General features: G+C 44.5%; 1 protein-coding gene and 1 long non-coding RNA gene across 4 annotated transcripts in view; one reads left to right on the top strand and one right to left on the bottom strand.

Moving 5' to 3' along the window:
* LOC149128744 (uncharacterized) overlaps nucleotides 1-18,870 on the top strand; it is a 68,389-nt gene that overhangs the window by 35,710 nt on the left and 13,809 nt on the right. The window lies entirely within an intron of this gene.
* The window catches only part of LOC127493723 (excitatory amino acid transporter 3), a 57,657-nt gene continuing 43,271 nt past the window's right edge, over nucleotides 4,485-18,870 (bottom strand). The window contains exons 9-13 of one of the 3 annotated variants that reach the window (XM_089337338.1): nucleotides 17,706-17,828; nucleotides 17,145-17,339; nucleotides 11,011-11,047; nucleotides 7,599-7,733; nucleotides 4,485-5,663 (exon numbers count right to left, since the gene is read on the bottom strand). In XM_089337338.1, the coding sequence (XP_089193464.1) occupies nucleotides 7,635-7,733; nucleotides 11,011-11,047; nucleotides 17,145-17,339; nucleotides 17,706-17,828 (454 nt within the window). In that variant the 3' untranslated portion in view covers nucleotides 4,485-5,663; nucleotides 7,599-7,634. Of the gene's footprint in view, nucleotides 5,664-7,598; nucleotides 7,734-10,339; nucleotides 10,443-11,010; nucleotides 11,048-17,144; nucleotides 17,340-17,705; nucleotides 17,829-18,870 lie in introns of those variants that run through there. The other 2 variants (XR_016237337.1, XM_089337331.1) reach the window with 2 other exon arrangements.

Genomic DNA, 18,870 nt, shown 5'->3' with positions numbered 1-18,870 from the left:
AACAATATAACAAATAAAAAAAGAAAAAAAAGAACTTAATACTTTACCCTTTTAGTATTTTTTATGTTCTACTTAAAACTATTGGTTGAACTGTAATTAATACACAATTACTATTAGGTGTTTAATTAATGCTATAACTAGTACTCAAATAGTATTTTACACTTTGTGTTTCTGTGTGGGTGTAAACTGTGGAAATCTTTACTTAATATATGCTAAATTGATTTTCTGTATATAAAGATAATTGAAAATTAATCTTGATGTGAATGGAAGGGGAAAGGGAGTGGGAGAGGGGAGTGTTGTTGGTGGGAGGGAAGTTATGGGGGGGGGGTATTGTAATCCATAAGCTGTACTTTGGAAATTTATGTTCATAAAATAAAATAAAAACAAGTTGGAAATGAGGATCTGAAGTTTGACTAGGGAAGTGAAACCTGGGGTTGTGGATAAACACTTTTGGGAATCATCTGCATAGACATGGTAGTTAAAGTCACAAGAATGAAGGCTGGCATCGTGGTGCAGCTTCCTCCAGGTCTCCTATGTGTGTGCAGGGGCCCAAGGACTTGGACCATCTTCCACTGCTTTCCCAAGCCATAGCAGAGAGCTGGATTAGAAGAGGAGCAGCTGGGACTAGAACTGGCACCCATATGGGATGCTGGTGCTGCAGGCAGAGGATTAACCTACTGTGCCATGGTGCCGGCCCACATTCCACAAATATTTGAGGGGCCCCATGTGACTGACACAGGCAGAGATGAGACCTACAGTAGAGGAGCAGGAGGAAGAGGAGGTTACAAAGTTGATGGAAGAGAGTAGCAGGAAAATTTGGGACAAAGCAGAACCTGGGAATGCCTTGAAAGCTGAGGGAAGAGAACTTGGAGGAGTACAAGCTAATTAATTGTGATGGATATTTGCAGAAGGGTAAACACTGATGGCTGAGAACATGCCTTTTGGATTTGACAAGCAGAACTTATATTACCTTGGAGTTTCAGAATAGCTGTGGATGTGGAAGCCAGACTGTAGGGGATTAAGGCATTAAAGAATAGGGAGGAAAGACAAGAAGAGAGGGAAGACCAAGAAGCAGCTCCAAAAATTTGTTGAGAGAAGAGGAGAAACAGGGTTCCGGTTTTCATTCTGACACCTTCTGGTTTGGGAACAGAAAGGGCTTCTTAGGAGAACTGGATTTTGAAGGAAAGATTTAAAGGTGACACGAGGAGGGATATAGTGATATTCACTGCAAAGAAGGGGAGATGGGCAGCTCGATGATGGGGCAATCATGTAGACACATTTTACATTACTGTTTGCTAGAATGGGAAAGCAGGAAGAGGGGAGCTTCAGGGAGTAAACTCGTTGTAGCAAATGAAAGGTGATCAGAGAGGAACAGGTTTAAACAGGTGAGGATCAGATACTACCGTGCATTGCCTTTTACTTTTTAGGCATTTTGGAGGCACCATGTCTCTTGCTAGGAAAAGACTTTGGAATCATGTTTGAGTCCTAGTTTTGTGAATGTGGGCAAGTTACTTAACCTGGCAAGGCCGGTTTCCTCATTTGGAAGAAAGAGGGTTTTATGATTTGCCTAACTAGGAGTAACTAGGGGTAACTAACTAGGAGACAAAATAAGTGATGCTGTGCATGTAAAATACTTAGTGTAGTGCAGCAAGTAGCATGCAATGTTAGCAATGACTCTTTTTATCTTAAACCACCTTTGGAGGATTGATTGGCATACAAAAAGCTATACATCCCCAAGTAGACAACTTGATGAGTGTAGAGATAGAGATGTATACCTGTGGGGCTGTCACTGCAGTCTATGCCTAAAACCCTTCCACCATCTCCAGAAGTTACATTTAACCTTTGTTTTTTTTTCTCTTAGCAAAAATATAAATATAAAATACATTGTTGACTGTAGGCTCGGTGTTGTACAGATTTTGTATTGGAATTTTGTATTGTTTACACTGAATAACCTTAGTTGTCTCTGGCAGTGGTACAAAGGCTTGATATAATTTTCCTACCACTACCTAATGGCTTGACTCCAAAGGGTAGCATTTTCTTTTTCCCAATTTACATTTATTCTCTACTGCTTTTTTCTAATTGTGTGCACATGCATCAGTATGCAGATAACAAAATCCATCCTTATCTCCCCAAAGCCTATAGTTCATTCCCCTTTTTTACCAGCACTGATTGCAAAACCTCAATAACTTGTGGAGGCTGTGCACTCCGTAACTTGCCATCCCAATTCTCACTCAATCCTGAGTAGAGAGCCCATTCTTTCACCAAGGAAGCACATGCAACTTTAGTTTTTTTTTTTTTTTTTTTTTTTTTTTTTTTTTTTTTTTTTTTAAGAAAGGCATTGCTTTGTATACTTGCAGATCCTGCCGACTATGCCAATTTGTGACAGCAAATTATTTTTCAGCTGTCTGCTGTGCACAGACTTAGTTACTTTCAGTTTAATTTGCAAGAAATACGCTGCAACCCTTGCAGTACACACTAAAATTATTTAGAGGAAAGATAAAGGAGTATAGATTAACAGAATGTTGCAATAAACATGGCTCCATTGCTTTAATGATACTATAGCAAGATGGTCCACTGATCCCTGTAGGGAGGGCCTGAGGCTGGACCCACTTCTAGTTTCCTGAACTCTGTTTTTTTTAATGAATTACCTTTTTTATTACTTTTGGAGTGACATTGGCCCAATGTCTTCCTCTTTAGCATCAGAGGCAAACCCCAGGAGGAGCCTTAGTTTGATTTTTGACTTTTGGACAATTTTTGTACATGTCCCTGCTGCCCACATTTATAGCACCCTTGTTTATTGGGCATAACCCTCCTTGTTGACTTTTGTAATGACATACCAAGCAGAGTGGCAGGTCCTGAATGTTCTGTTTTTAAGTGAATCCATTTTGCTAATTCCTTATCAAAGGGACTGTCACAGAACACCCCAATAACAGTAGCCAATTGACCCATGTCTGCATTGTACTTATGTTTCGTAGAATTTACAGTACCGTGGGCATCACTAGGCAATCTTCAATCCATACTGAGAATCAAACACCATTATTAATCATCATGGGCATGTTTAACATTCAACTTGACTGCATGTTCCACCGGGATGAAATGGTAGCAGCAGAGGCTTGCTCCGGCTCTCCCTTAAAGCCCCCAAGGACAAGGGTGGCTCATGGCCAAGATTTTAGGCAAGCAGTGCATCCTGTCCCGGATCTTGGCCAGAGAGCCGAGACACGAAGCATGCCCACCTGTTTATCAGAAACCTTCCTTTATCCTCCCCGGGAACTGGCCAGGCTCCCAAGGAGCAGGAGAAGGTCATTCGGCAGCAGAGTTACTTATCTACCAGAGCTGAACCTAGATACAAGCCTCTCCATCCCAAAAATCTGTCCTTACATTTGGCCCTAGGGTTGCACCAAGGTATAGACGTAATTAACATCATAAGAATACAATACAAATTTCTCATACAAGTATACATCCAGCAATTAAACACAATAATATTCAATGTGTTTTAAGGATAAATTGAAACATATCTGAGGGGGAATTAGCCTCTTATTATCTGTAATTGTTACATTTTTGCAGGTTTGTGGAATCTTAACTATTTGCAGCATATTTTGATTTACATTTTTTTTGTAAAGCAAACCAAGCATAATCTGTCCAAACATTCCTATCAATAATAGGGATAGAGTTAATACAAAAACAGAATGGGTAGTCTGGACACTTGGTCACAATTCCTCATTTTACATAGTAATATTAACTTTATGACAGATAACATTTACTTCAAATGAAATATTCAGATGCAGGGTGGGGGGTGTCCAGTGTACACTGATCTACCAGTGTTTCTTATCCACAACACCCTCTTCAGTAAACCGAAGACTAATTTTAATTTTTTTTAACAGCACTGATAAATTGCTCTACGGTTTCTTTCTTTAACCCTATTCTCTACATCTGCAATAAAGTTTTCACAGCCTTTGTCATGGCTTGCTTTGTTTCTTTAAATGCACATTTAAATCTTTTCCCAGCAAATCCCAATATTGCTCATCTAGGACTCCTTCTGAGAACCAAGGACTGACTATTCCTATAGCATTAATGAACTGTTTTATGGTTCGCTGTTTTCTTAACCCTTACTCCTCGCATCTTGAGTGAGGCTTTTAGCCCTTCTACAAACATTTCTTGCTTAGTGTTTGTCCCATAGTTTTGTCGCTCTGCTTACCCTCGTAGCCTGTATCACGGATGGGTTAGGATGCGGTGGCCACTATGCAGGTCTTTACTCACCTGCTTTGGGCCCGTATCACAAATTGTCGGTGGTGGCTGTTATGAGACAAGGCGGCAACCTAAATGAAACAGCCGGCTCTTCCAGCGACATTCAGTTCAATTCCCGTTCCTCGAGCCCCACGTTAGGCGCCATTTGCCCCGGCCCGCTTGGTAATTAACTAGGACACGAGGAGGGCAGACCTAAATGAAGAGACAAACCAGACACAAGAAGGGAGACCAAAACAGTATTCTGATCAAGGTCCCACTTTATTGGAGAAGGAGGCAGCTTATATAGTACAAGGCAAGGATTGTAACAGTTGAGGGCAAGCAGGGGTCATTTTACAACATAGTTAGAAGGAATAGTTTTACAGGAGTTTTAAATCAACATCAGTTTGACAAGGGGAGTTACTGTGGGGTTTTACAGCCACCAAATACGCTTATAAGATACAAGAGGTCGTGAGGTCAGAGGGCACTGAAGCCAGAAGGCCAAGCGCCAACCATATCAGTGATCTGTACAAACGGAGCTTTCTAGTGATTTGTAGTGAAAGTTAATCTAAACAGAGGCCTATACAGGGAAACCAACACAGTGGCTCCCAACAGTCTCCTTCCCTCCCCAAAGCCTATGCCCATCTTAAGACTGTTATTGAGGAACTGTGCTGCTCTGTTTTCTTTCAAAGCAGTTTCTCTGAAATTGGCTAGAAAGGAGTTCAGTATGGACAATTTGGCACATTAGTGGGGAAGGTTAGATGAAGAATAATCTATAAAAAAGTGAGGTCAAAGGAAATCCATGCCAATAGAAAGCCTGAGTAAAAATTTGTAACCAATGACAGAATTATTTTTTAAAAAATACTAGTCTGTACATGAGAAAGCAATTTCTCTTCCACACCCATTATCTAATTCCAAGTTAGTTTGCATACTTCTAAACTTTGGCCTATGGAATTTTAAAAAATTCAGATAATACAACTTTCAAGAATTTCCTTTCATGTTACCCCACCCTGCCCCAAATCCCAAAACCCAGAGAGCAAAGGCTCAGAATTTGAATATAGAAAATAATCTGGAGGTCTGTATATCAAATTAAATGTACAGTGGCCATTTGCATTTTCCTTAATTAATGTTTGCATTTGCTAAGAGATGACTCTCATGGAAGGTCCTTCATGACAGTCCTGTGAAGCCAGTGCCTCTAGAACTGTGAGGTCTGGGTGAAAGAGATCGTGTCACACTTGTCTACTGCAAAGGCTCCGTTGATGTAGGACTTCTTGGTGTCTGAGTCTTCGTTGTTGAGGGTCACAGATTCCAAGGCAGAAGGGTTCACGATGTTGACTTCAGATGAAACATCCATCTGCTCCAACTCCTTCTTGGAGAGCTTTTCCACAATGCCGGTTCCAAAAGCATCACCAAGGACATTGAGCACAGTCATGAACCGGTCCCTGAGGAAGAGACAGCAGGAGTCAGGAGGCTCAGGTTTCATTTTTCTCCACCATTGGGTAGACAAAAGGATATGATGTGTTTAGATTTAAGTGAATGCTGTCCTCGTGGACAAGTGACCAGAGGTGCCCCACAGGCCCAGGGCAGGAGGTGGTTCATAGAGGTGCAGAATTAGCAAATAGGCTTTACTGGGGCTGAACTCCCAGTAAGTAGTAACGACTCCCCTAAGTCCCCCTGGATTCTCTCCCCTCCTCACAAAGAAATAAGAGTCTTCACAGATATTGAACGGAGTTCAGAATTCAGTTAAGTCTTTTGCCCTAACCCCTGTCTTATGGGTTCTCCAAATTCAATGTAATTGACATGTGGGCTCCCTTTTGGCTAGGTGAGAGAAATTGGCTATTTATATTGCCAAACTGTGTGTGTACTTGTGGTCATCCCTGGTGTACTTGTTTCTTTACCAATCTAGGCCACTGTGCTTAACAGCAAGCCAATGGGGATATGGTAGAGTCCAGAGTCAGAAAACAGGTCAGCCTAGGAACTAATTTCTTCTTGAGGCACCCTCAGCCAGTTTTAGTTCCCAGACAGTCTAGAGAAGAGGCTAGCATCAGGAAGATGTGGAGAGAAGGTACTCCGTGGAGGGCATTGTCCATTTTGATAACAGTAGACATGAGTATTCTTGTGAAAACATCTGCAGGAATGATTAAAAGACCAATAATGCATCCACATACCCACTCTGGATGCCCTGGTATTTAGAACAAGGCCAGGGATTGGAATGGCTCCACTGCCATTTCACACCATGGCCTCAGATCGGACTCTTGACTTTTGGTGACGAAGGTTACTGGTTCCAGGAAGAACCAGAGAAAGGAGGGAGAGGAAAATGCACTGTCATCACTAGACAGAAAAGTAAAGCTTGCCACACTGGTAGGGTAACTCGTCATCTCAGTTGGGCCACCTGCTAAAGGGCTCCACATGGCATGGTCTCCAAGCCAGGTGCAGGGGCTTTTGCCTTCTGGGATGTGACTCTTCTCTTCAAACTACATGGAAATGTCAGTTTCCCTTTCTTCTATCTCAGCTGCTACCTTCCAACTATGCAGCATGGATTCCCTATTAAGCCTGAGCTGGTTTTGAATGAAAAGCTCAATACAGATCTACCCTTAGCCCAGGTGGCTAGGGAATGGAGCCAGACCTTGATGCCAGCAGACCAAGGCCCAGAAGCAAACATTAGAAGACATGTTCTGACTCAGGTGTTCTGCTGTGTTCCTTTCTCTCTCTCTCTCTCTCCCTCTCTCTCTCTCTCTGTGTGTGTGTGTGAGAGAGAGACAGAGAGAGGGAGGAAAAGAGATTGAGATTGTTGCCTGAATGGCCCAATTCTTTCTACTCATAACAGGAAAGTGCACCATTTATTTAACGGATGTTCTCCATCTTACAGATAATGCAAGTGGCCTTCAAAGAGGCTAATGAATCTGTTCAAGGTCAAAAGCCAGTCAGACGTCTGTGCTCACGCCACTGCCCTGCCAGTGCTGAAGACGCCTGGGGAGACAGATGTTTCTGAACTAGCTAGTTCTGAGCCTCTGAGGCTGAAGCGCAGTGCAGATGGGCCAGGATGGCTGTGGGCTTTGTGATGTCTGGGGCCTTGCCCCGCTGCTTCTTCCTGTTATTATTCTGCAGTTACCTTGTCCCACACCCAGCTCCCAACCTTGAACATTATCAGGTACAGTGAGCTAATGGACTTCATTGGCTTTTTAAAACCTTTGCTTAAGGTTATGAGGAGTGAATTTTTAAGCATGTTATCAGATAGCCTGGTCAGAGGGAAACTGAAGCAGCCCCAGATGGCTCATTAGGCAATCTGGGGGCAGAGTAATGACAGACTGCAGATTCTCCATGGCTGAGAAGCTGGCCCGCCCATCTGGCTGCGCAGTGCACTTATTCCAACTCACAGGAGCCAGTCGACAGCAATGATCACGGTGACATCCTCAGCGGGCAGCCCCACAGCACTCAGCACAATCACCATGATCACCATGCCAGCCTGGGGCACACCGGCAGTTCCAATGCTGGCAGCTGTAGCTGTGATGCTGTAGCCAAAACACAAGCAGGAACAGGATTAGACACCTACTTCTCCCTCTAAGGCCCCCGGCCTGCAACATTTAGTAAGTCCTAGTGGCTGCTACCTCCCTGTTCCTGGATTGGGCAGTCAGAATCTGCCATTGGCTGAGAACCAGCTCTGCCTTGCTGTCGGATAAAAGCCATATGCAGTGAAGAATATGAGGCCATGTTCTTGTTCGGGGAGAGGTGGCAAATCAAACGCAGGAAAATATAGAGGAACTTTCAGAGCAGCAGCCAAAAGATGAGCAAGAGAGGTATCCAAGAGCAAGGCAAGAGTTTACCAGCTGGGAATGCTTACAGAAGCTTTTTACCCATCCATACGTATATCCCTTTTAAATAAAGGCCAGGTACCTGTTCACCTGCTTTCCCCCTCACTGCTGCCATCTACTCCCCTAACCAACCACTCACTGAGCATCTAGTATGTGTCAAGAATTTCAGTTGTCTTGAAGGAAGGGCAGAGGCGTAGTGGTAGCAGTGGATGGTCAAGGGTTTATCAGGTAAAGTCAAAGAAATGAGGCCAAAAGGTTAAGCAGTTTTATGTCCATTTTTTTTTTTTTTTGTAAACATCACAAGATTCTTGACCTTTCTGGGAACTGTCTTTTAGGGAACTGAATTGAGAAAGTTCCAGGATTCCCATCCAAGGTGCAAACATTTATTCCTGACTGCTCCTTTTAGCCAGTGGATTCACTTTGTGCAACAGGAGGAGAGATCTGGAATCTAGGAGGAGCAGCCAGATGAACTTTATTGCCATGTATTTAAAAAGATACCTCATGGGCAGCTAAGATGTGGCTAAGGACTTTTCTCTTCAAAATGTGTAGCTGCTCCATGCTGGAGGGAATAAGAGCTCCCCACCCTGTAAAGTCCTTTGCTTTGGATGTGCACTGAGGGAAGACCCATGCTACTTCTGGAGACAAGTCCTCCCCCTCAGGCAAGATTGAACCGCAGCTGGGATGTCAGTGGGTTGAAAGGTGAAGGTGTTTGCACAAAGTTTCGGGCTTGTGTCATCTTTTAGGTCTGTTCTGACTTAAGCAATCTTTGGAAAACCCAACTGTATTTCTATGCGGATTGAAAAAAAAGTAGGTGAATGCATCAGGGGTTTTCCTTTATCTGAAGTGATTTGTGCCCATGCCCAGTGATCCCTTTCAAAAGCCTTAACCTGTCATGGGGAACCATGTGCCTGTAGCTTGAGGCTGAGCTTGAAGCTCAAAATTCATCAGCCCAGGAAGACTCTGTCCTTGGGCCTGGGCTTTGCTGGTTATATCTTGGCAGTTTGAGTGGCTTTGGTCTGCAACATACATATCCGGATAGGGAAAACAGTATCAAAACTTCTTCCTGCTGCTTCAATGTATTTGAGGTTGACTTAGGTTTTCACAGAAGAAAACATAATAATCATTGGTACAAAGTTCTTTCCTGGGCCTGTGGTCTAGTTTTAGGACAACCCTCTGAACAGGCTGTGAGCTGGAGGGAGACACCCTTGGGTTACACGTCTGGTTCTGTGGTTTTACTAATGGAGTCTCCTTAGACAGGTTACTTCTCTGAATCTTAACTCCTCGCCTGGATGCAGGCGGAATGGATCTAGGTTGCAGGGCTGCAGAGAAGATGACAGGAGGGAATCCATATAAAGTATCTGGGCCGGTGCCTGTGGAGTAGAAGCTTAACAGCATGTCATTTCTGCTGACCACCTTCGCTGCAGGGGCAGGTGCTTCCACCACGTCTACTGCTACCATGGCTGCTGCTGCTACTATGGGGGTGGCTGGGAGCTGGGGGGGGGGACTTCCAGAAGTTCATGGAAAATGGGATTAAAAGATAAATATTTTGATTCAAAAAATTTGGATCCCTGTGTACAAGAGGTCTTCAGGAAAGTTATTGGAAATTCATAATTATGAAAAAGATATTATGAAAAATTCATAATTATGAAAAAAATTTTACAGCAAAATAAACTTGTGTTAACTCTATTTTTCCATGAACTTTCTGAAGTAGCCTGGTATTACTACTCTTTTCTCTAATTTTTTTATTTTCTATTTGCCCGTCCCCTCAGCAGCAGTAGTCACTTTGGAAGCTGGGCTGAGTGAAGGGCTTTTCAGCTTAGAGCCAATAAGATCCGTGGCTCTGACCTGAAGTCCTTCAACTCCAGGGCAGGTCCATTTCCAGTGATGCAACTCTTGGCTGGCAGAGCTGCCAGGGCTCTTCATAAGTTAACTTCTGCTGAGCCCAGGCTTACCACACTGAAAGCCAGTTCAGTGGACTGGCCTGTTGGGTCTCCTTGAGGGCATATCACTGTACAGAACAGCCATTAATAGGCTGCCACCTATCTTTCCATTTCTGATGCCCAGCTTTCTTTTCCCCCTGATTTTTGTTAAAGCAGACCAGAGGATGCAAGTCAAGGGGGTGCTCAAATCCCAGATCACTTACTGACAATAGTAATATCAAATGAAAATTTAGAAAGTAATTTCAATCATTAGATAACAAATACAGCAGTTTCAATTAAACTTTAACTGTTTTTTAATTTACCAATTGATTCAAATTACTTTCTGCTCTTAGTAACCTGTTAACCATACTTTCTCTCAGTTGGTACCTGTAATACATTATTGGCTTCATCTGTTTACAGTGCCATCCCAAAAATACTGAATACAATAGATGTGGCTGGAAAAAGTCCATCAGAACCTATAGGAGGACAGCTAAGCACAGAACCAACAACGTTTTAGTTTTATGAGCAGCAAATCTGATATATAAAACTGCGGATGACAAGAGACTTTAAGTTGCCACATTTAAAATTATAAACTCATTATAAACTCAACAAGAGGCACTTGCTTACTTCACATAGCATTTTTGAAAGCACCTGCAGGATTTTACAGAACATTTAACTCTTAAGGTCTCTGTGGCTTTCTCATTAAGATCCAAGATTTCTTTCTTTCATAACCTTCTGTGACTTCCACACACCCTCTTCAACTTACTTGAGACATTCCATCATTTCCATTCCAGTCTAGAGTAAACTAGCCATCAGGATGAAGTCAATCTTACAAACTTTGTCCTTTCTTTATTCAAAATAACTCTTTCCTTTTAACCTTCCTTACCAAATGCACATTTCTATAACATTTTTAACACAAATTTAACATGCTGAGTATACAAGAGTTTACAATAAATTAGCAGTTACACCTAAATGGCTTAAGATGCTGATATTTCTCTACTTGAATTCAATTAAAATTAAAATTAAAATTGCATTCATCTAAAACAAGTACCAATTACCCATTGCTGTTTCATTGAGTACTGATTGCCCGGAAACCTGTTAAAAGAAATTGCAAAAATAAGTTCAGCAAGTTACAAAGCAATATTTTCAAAGGTAGTGGTCTACTTAGATTCAAAGAAAGGAAACCAGAGGAGGAGGCTAGAGCACGTGTCAGGAACAGGTCCTTTTAAAACTTTGCCAGAGGGTAGCCAGGGAAGCAGGAGCAGCGAATCTCATTAGGATGGGGGTGGTGAGATTGACACTGGTGGTTGGGCCACGTGGCTACCTGGCTTCCAGAAATGGCAGAGGGGAGAGGCAGGACATGGGGTGGGGCAGGGCAGAAGAATGCGCATATGGGGGCGGGAGGTTCCTGGCTAGCTATGTGGTCCCCAGGAACTCAGAAGGGTGGAGAGTTTGGCAGTAACACAGAAGAGGTGTCCTTAAGCAGTGGGGGCCCAATCTTGGCCAGCAAGACCTGGGCTGTTGAGCAGGCAGAGAGGAAAGTAGGGGAGAAGGGAGTAGGACGGGAGCGGAGGTCACAGAAAGCCTGGACATATGGGACCATTTTCTCTCCCTGCGGCAGAAATTCTCAAGGTAATTAGGCCATGCCTGAGTGGAGTAGAAGATTAGGCGTTTACTCCATAGGTCGTGGACCAGTCCCAGTTTATTCAAGTTCTTTAGGAGGCAGGCCAGGGGGCATTTTGAGTCCCACCCTCAGGATTGGCCAGATCCCATGGTGTCCCTGGTAGCCCAGATCTACTGAAATTCGGTAACGCGTCCCCTGTCCCGGACTTCAGCAGATGGATTAGAGGTCAGTCCTCTACGGGGCCAAGCCAGCAGCAGGACGTCTCCACAACTGCTGGGAGGCTAAACAGCGGAGAACAGAGGCCACGTGCGCATGATTTGGAGGTCTCTGTCCAGACGGAGAGCTAGCCAGAGATCACAGAGACTGGGCCAACCCAGAGGAGGGAGGGAGAGCAAGGGAGGAGTTACTTACAGTTGGTCGAGCTTAGTCTATAGTCAGCCTGGGGCACCAGACAGGGTCAAGGAGCAAGGGGGCCTCAAACTCAGAAAGGGGAGGCTCACAACCTCAGCTCCCCGGTTTCGGCACCATCTGTAAGGTGTCTGGCGCGTAACAAATCTTCCCAGGCAGACGAATCAATTCATTCACAGGCTTTTATTGGGGTTCCACTCCCAGGCAAGGTTCCCCGGTCCCAACAGAGCAACAGAGTGGGGGCCGGAGAAGTCGCCAGTACTCTTAGTATATATACCCTGGTATTATTACTATTACTACAATAGCCAGAATGACAAGCAAAAATTCAAAACCTGAAAATCAAAAATGTTCCAAAATCTAAAACTGTTTTTATTAAAGGTTTTGTTATTTTCTCATCAATTCTCTTGTTAATGTGATATTAATACAGAGAACAGGGGCTGGTGCTGTGGTATAGTGGGTAAAAGTGTTGCCTGCAGTACTGGTATCCTATATAGGCACCGGTTCAAGTCCCGGCTGCTCCACTTCCGATTCAGCTCTTTGCTATGGCCTGGGAAAGCAGTAGAAGATGGCCCAAGTCCTTGGGCCCCTGTACCCATATTGGGGACCCAGAAGAAGCTCCAGGCTCCTGGCTTCAAATTGGCACAGCTCTGGCCATTGCAGCCATCTGGGGAGTGAACCAGAGGATGGAAGATCTCACTCTCTCTGCATCTACCTCTCTAACTCCGCCTTTCAAATAAGTAAATAATCTTTTTGTGTGTGTGTGGGACAGACAGAGTGGACATTGAGAGAGAGACAGAGAGAAAGGTCTTCCTTTGCCGTTGGTTCACCCTCCAATGGCCACTACGGCCAGCGCAATGCAGCTGGCGCACCACACTGATCCAAAGCCAGGAGCCAGGTCTCCTGGTCTCCCATGCAGGTGCAGGGCCCAAGAACCTGGGCCATCCTCCACTGCACTCCTGGGCCACAGCAGAGAGCTGGCCTGGAAGAGGGGCAACTGGGACAGTATCCGGCGCCCTGACTGGGACTAGAACTCGGTGTGCCGGTGCTGCAGGCAGAGGATTAGCCTATTGAGCCATGGCGCCAGCCTTAGTAAATCATCTTTAAAAAATATACAAAGAATAGATTCAGTGTAGTTCACAGATAGAATTTTAATAATATAATGATATTTTCCTCTCTTCCTCCCTCCTCACTTTTTTTTTTCAAAAGATTCTTTTTTAAAAGATTTATTTATGGGGCCAGCGCCAAGGCTCACTTGGTTAATCCTCCGCCTGCAGTGCCAACATCCCATATGGGTGCCGGGTTCTTGTCCCGGCTGCTCCTCTTCCTGTCCAGCTCTCTGCTGTGGACTGGGAGGGCAGTCGAGGATGGTCCAAGTGCTTGGGACCGTGCACCCACATGGGAGACCAGGAAGAGGCACCTGGCTTTGGATCCACGCAGCGCGCCGGCCGTGGTGGCCATTTAGGGATTGAGCCAACGGAAAAGGAAGACATTTCTCTGTGTCTCTCTCTCACTGTCTATAACTCTACCTGTCAAATAAAAAAAAAGATTTTGAAAGGTAGAGGTACACAGACACATACACACACACATACACAGAGAGAGAGAGAGAGAGAGAGAGAGAGGGAGGGAGGGAGGGAGGGAAGAAAGGAGGGAGGGAGAGATGGAGAGGGAGATCTTCCATCCAGTGGTTCACCCCTCAAATGGCCACAACAGCTGGAGCTGGGCCAGGCCAAAGCCAACTCTGCAGGCAACAGCTTAACCCATTATGCCACAATGCCATCTCTCCCCCTCCTTTCTCTGTCTTAAAATTGGAAACTCTAAGTGTCAACATGACACCAAAAGTTTGGAGAATTCCATAACTTGACTTCATGTTACAGCTCATACTCAAAACACTGGCACACTAAATTATTCCAAAATCTGAAAAAGCCCCAAACAGTTCAGGCCCCAAGTATTTCAGTAAGAGATTCTCAACCTATACTAGTAAAACAATAACTACTGCTACTCCCCACTCCCCCAGCTCTTTTTAGGCACCAAATCCTGTAATCATCTTTCACCATAACACAATTTATCCCATGTTCAATCAGTTGTAAGCAAATATCATAAAACCACAAAAGGGTTTGTTTTGAGTGGATGTTTCTTTGGTGCACATTCCACAGAAAGAAACATATTAGGGGTCTAGAAATATCTTTCACCATTAGCCATATGGGCTATAACTATAGACTATAAAGTTAAAATTAACTTTTATTATTTCCCAGGTTGAGCCAGAGAGGATTTTTTATGTTAAGTCAATGATGGCTTTGGGCATCACAGTTGTGATTGGTTTGGGGCCTGTAATTACCCGCAAGTCGGATTCAAGAAGAGACAAGAGAATCGGGGGAGAGGTTTGGATGAAAAAGGACTATATAGCCTCTAGGACCAAAGTTGATTCCTTTAACAGGTCACAAGCATGGGTAGAAAGAGCTAGAAAACTTATCAAAATGGGAGAGGGAGGGAGTTCATCATCAAATGGCAAACACAAGAGAGAACTGGCACCTCTTACAACCACTCCTTGGAAACCAGTCTAGTGCTGACAGGGTCCCCCAGGCTGGGGTGGTAGAAGAGGGAAAACACATGGACATGTAAAAGTAACAACTGCTGGAGCTGCACGAGTGTTTATGGAGCAGGAACTTTGCCAGACACGATTCCAGGGCTCAGTTTTAACACACTCTCTGCACTTGTAACTACAGGACTCTACACAAGCTCTTTTGGCAAGGGCTTCTTTAGCCAGTAACACATTTTTATAGAATCTGCAGCACTGGTGTAGCTCCCCAGCTGATATGCCACATGGTGTATTTGCACTTGACTTCAGTCAATTCCAAACAAACAGGAATACATACTTTATGATTTAGGGTTGGGGAGATCTTTAAAATTGTACTGTATTAAAACACTGTTGGTAAACAACATTCTTACTCGATATCTAGGCTGGGGTAACAGGAGCAAATTAACTCTAAAAGGTTCAGCTCCAACCTTGAGCTGGCCTCGGGACACAGCTTAGTCTTAAACTTACCTCTGTGCTGAACTAGAGTCACTAAGTTAACTCTCATCCCAGCCTATCACTCCAATAGACCTTTCTGCAATGGCAGAAGTGTTCAGTATCTGCGCCCTCTGATTCAGTTAGCCATCAGCCACCCATGCTGGTGGCTATCACCTTCAACAGTGCTTTCCTAGAGAAACAACTCTGGCAAGACTCAATATTTCTACCATTTCTTTGAGCAGCTTTTTAAGTCTTCATTGGACTCAAATTCTTTTAGGCCCCCTTTTCTCTGTTAGGATCTTCCAAGGCTCAGTCCTTTGCCTCCCTTCTCTCCTCTACACAGTCTCCCTGTATAATGACATACATTGCCAGCATGACTGAGTGCTCACTATGTAGGTGCTGCTCCAAGCATTTTATATGCATAATCGTATTTAATCACCACTACTTGAGTAAATTATAGGTACTATTATTACTCTCACGTTGCAGGTGAAAAAACACAAGATTAGAGAATCCACTCCACTTGTGCAAGGTCACAGCTAATAATGGTGTTGCTGATTCAAACTCAAGACAACTGACTCCTGACCCACATGTGTGATGGTCATTAAGCTCATGACCTCACTTCTGTATCTTCTGGTCCAGGCATGCGTTTCTCACTGCATGTCTCCAGCTGGAACTATTAAAGGCATTGTAATTCAGTGGACCACAAGTATAAACTCTATCCTTCCACCTATCTTGATCAATCTAGGATCACCTACCAATCCTGGGAGTTATCCTGACCTTCCTCATCCCTCATCCTGTATCCAAGTTATGACTCTTCCATTCATTAGCTCTTCCTTATTCCCAGTGTCAGTGCCTTGACAGAGGCCATTTCATTCCTAACCTGGACTTCTGCCAATAGTCTTCTAACTGGTCTTCTGGTCTGTGGTCCCTGTGTCCATCCAAATCATTCATCACACTGACAATTACCTTTAGAAAATGTGTACCTGACTTTTCTCTGAAGGGAGGAGAGAACTTCCACCTTGCTTATGGCCCTGTCTAAAAACCGACAGAGTTTGTGAACTCAAAAGGCTTCCCTAACCTTGCCAGCCTCATGTGACCACTGACATCATAAATAAGAGTGTCAATTGTTAAATCAACAACAGGAGTCACTGTGCACTTGCTCCCCATGCTTGACCTGTCCCTAATGAGTTGTACTATGAGAATTAATGGTAAAACTTTGTCTTCAAACTGTACTTTATACTTTGTGTGTCTGTGTGAGTGCAAACAGTTGAAATCTCTCCTGAGTAAAGAGTTGGTCTTCTGTATATAAAGTCAATTAAAAATGAATCTTAATGGAAAATGGAACGGGAGAGGGAGTGGGAGGTGGGGTGGGTGGGCAGGTATGAGGGGAGCAAACACTATATCCCTAAAAGCTGTACACATGAAAATTTGTATTCATTAAATAAAAAGCTTCAAAAAAAAAAAAAGAAAATGTGTCCCTGTCCTTAATATGATAAATCTTCTAAGATCCTTCCATGAGCTCCCCATATAGAACTTTCATGATATGACCCCTGCTTCCTCATTCTTGTGTGTCCTCTATACTGTACTAGGTATGCCAGCCATCCCAAATAATCTGCATTCTATAACCAGGCCATGGCTACATTACAAGCCCCTGTACATGGTCTTAATCCAAAGTGCCCTAAACACTCTCCATTGCCTGCTGAAGTTTTATTCCTCTTCGAAGATTCCGCTAAACACCCGCCTCAGTGAGCTTCCCCTCCCCTCCCCTTTCCAGGTCAAGCCAGCCTGTTTTCCCTGGCAACCACCATGCAAAATCTCATTCTAGCCCTTATCACAGCCCTCAGCTTTCACTGAGCTGTCTATATCCTCACCCAGCCAGGACCCCTTAAAATCATGGGCTGACCCTTATTCATCCTTGAGTCTCTGGTGCCTACTCTGTGCACAGCACCTACTGAGCACAGAGTTTTGCCCTTGATTAGCCAGACCCTGAAGCCTAAATCTTGCATACCACAAACCCACCACTTATAGTTTCCTGCAGAGACCAAGGAAAATGATCTATCGTGGGGCCCTTCTTGGCCTCCCTTCTTAGATCGAGTTTAGTTGAGGCAACCCAGTGACAGGACACAAATGAGTGCGATGCCATCCCCCACCTGAGAGTGATGAGCTGCCCGATGCTCAAGTCCATGTCATTCAACTGTGCGATAAACATTGCTGCCATTGCCTCATAGAGTGCAGCCCCATCCATGTTGATTGTGGCACCAACGGGCAACATGAATCGAGTGATCCTCTTGTCCACATGGTTCTTTTCTTCTGCACAGTGGAAAGTGACAGGCAGTGTTGCTGAACTGTGTGATCAAAACAGAAAAGAACGTTGGGTCTAGGAAGGGTACTTCTCAATCCCTACCCGTAAAGACACCTCTCTTCTAAATAGTAGATCAAGAACCCAAAGCATACTGGCACTTTTGGCAGATCAAGGAATCAGAAGGTGCAGTGCCCACTACTGCTCCAAGCTCCACGGGAACCCTCCCTGGGCTGCAGGCCATGCCAAGGTGGCAAGGACTCAAGAGGGTGAAGGGACAGGGTCTAGGATGTGGCCAGAGATTATGGAGGCATTTTTCAAATGTAAGGCAGCTAGGAACACAAGTGGGAGTCTGTTTCATGTGATAGAGTGTGGTCTGGAGCCTTCATCCCAAAACCGCTCTTCTGCTTACCTGGAAGAGATCATGAACGCTGTCAGGAGAGCCTGGGTCATTCCCATGGCAAATCGGAAAGGGTTCTTTCGCACCACAATGAAATATATCAGTGGGAGAATGACAATGGAGTGGATTGCAAACCTGCAAACAAGAGACAGTTTCAAAGGTAACACCACCTGCTGGCACTTAATCCTGTTGCCAAACACCTTCTTTATTCATGATGTTGTTTAACTTTCATCATGAGGCAATGAGAAAGAGGGAAGTCAGGCAGGCACGTGGGAGTAGGTCCCTATGTGCATGAGGACACAGAGGCTCTCTCATTCAGTGAAGCTTCTTGTCAAAGCCAGCAGCTGAATGCTAATGCCAACACTCATTTAACATGGTTAATGACCTGCCACCATGCTCCCTGAGACATTCCTGCTGTATGTGCTGAACACTCTTCCCTCCTTGCTGCTTTTGAATTACTTTATTTTTAATGTTTATTTGAAAGGCAGAGTCACACTCACAAACATACACACACACACACACACACACACACACAAATAAATCTTCCATCTGTTGGTTCACTTCCCAAATGCCTGCAACAGCAAAAACAAGAGCTGGGCCAGGCTGAAGCCAGGAGCCTGCAACTCCATCTGGGTTTCCCACATGGGTGGCAGGTGCCCAAGCACTTGAGCCATCCACTGCTGCCTCCCAGGGTATGCACTAGCAGGAAGTTGGATTGGAAGTAGAAGGGCTGGAACTTGATCCCAGAATTCTGATATAGGAGGTGGGCATCCCAAGTGGAGGTCTAATGCACTGCACCACAATGCCCATCCCATGCTGCTGAATTTTTACTCCTCCTCTAAGACTAAGCAAAACATCCCTTTCCTCCAGGAAGCCTTTGCTCACTTTCCCAGGAAGAGCTGATCCTTCCCATCTTGGCTCTCCTTACGTCCCCCACGTTGTGCCTCCTCACAAGCCCTCATTCCCTCCATCCCCGGGGCCACCGCTGTCTTGCTGGATGGCACCCACTAAGAGGGAAGTCAGAACTGCGGTCAGAGAGGAATCCCTGTCACGCTTTAGGACTGCTCCTCTTTTCTTTATTATTCCTTCCTGCGCAAACTGTCCCTTGTCTCACATGGAAATCTGCAGGTCACACAGAAGAGGGGCCTTAAAAAAATGAGGCCTGCTTGTCAGATGT

Source organism: Oryctolagus cuniculus, chromosome 1 (genome assembly GCF_051225735.1).
Source record: "Oryctolagus cuniculus isolate XC-2025 breed Fujian yellow rabbit chromosome 1, ASM5122573v1, whole genome shotgun sequence".
In the NCBI taxonomy this organism is placed as follows: domain Eukaryota; kingdom Metazoa; phylum Chordata; class Mammalia; order Lagomorpha; family Leporidae; genus Oryctolagus; species Oryctolagus cuniculus.
This window is presented reverse-complemented; position numbering and strand designations above follow the sequence as displayed.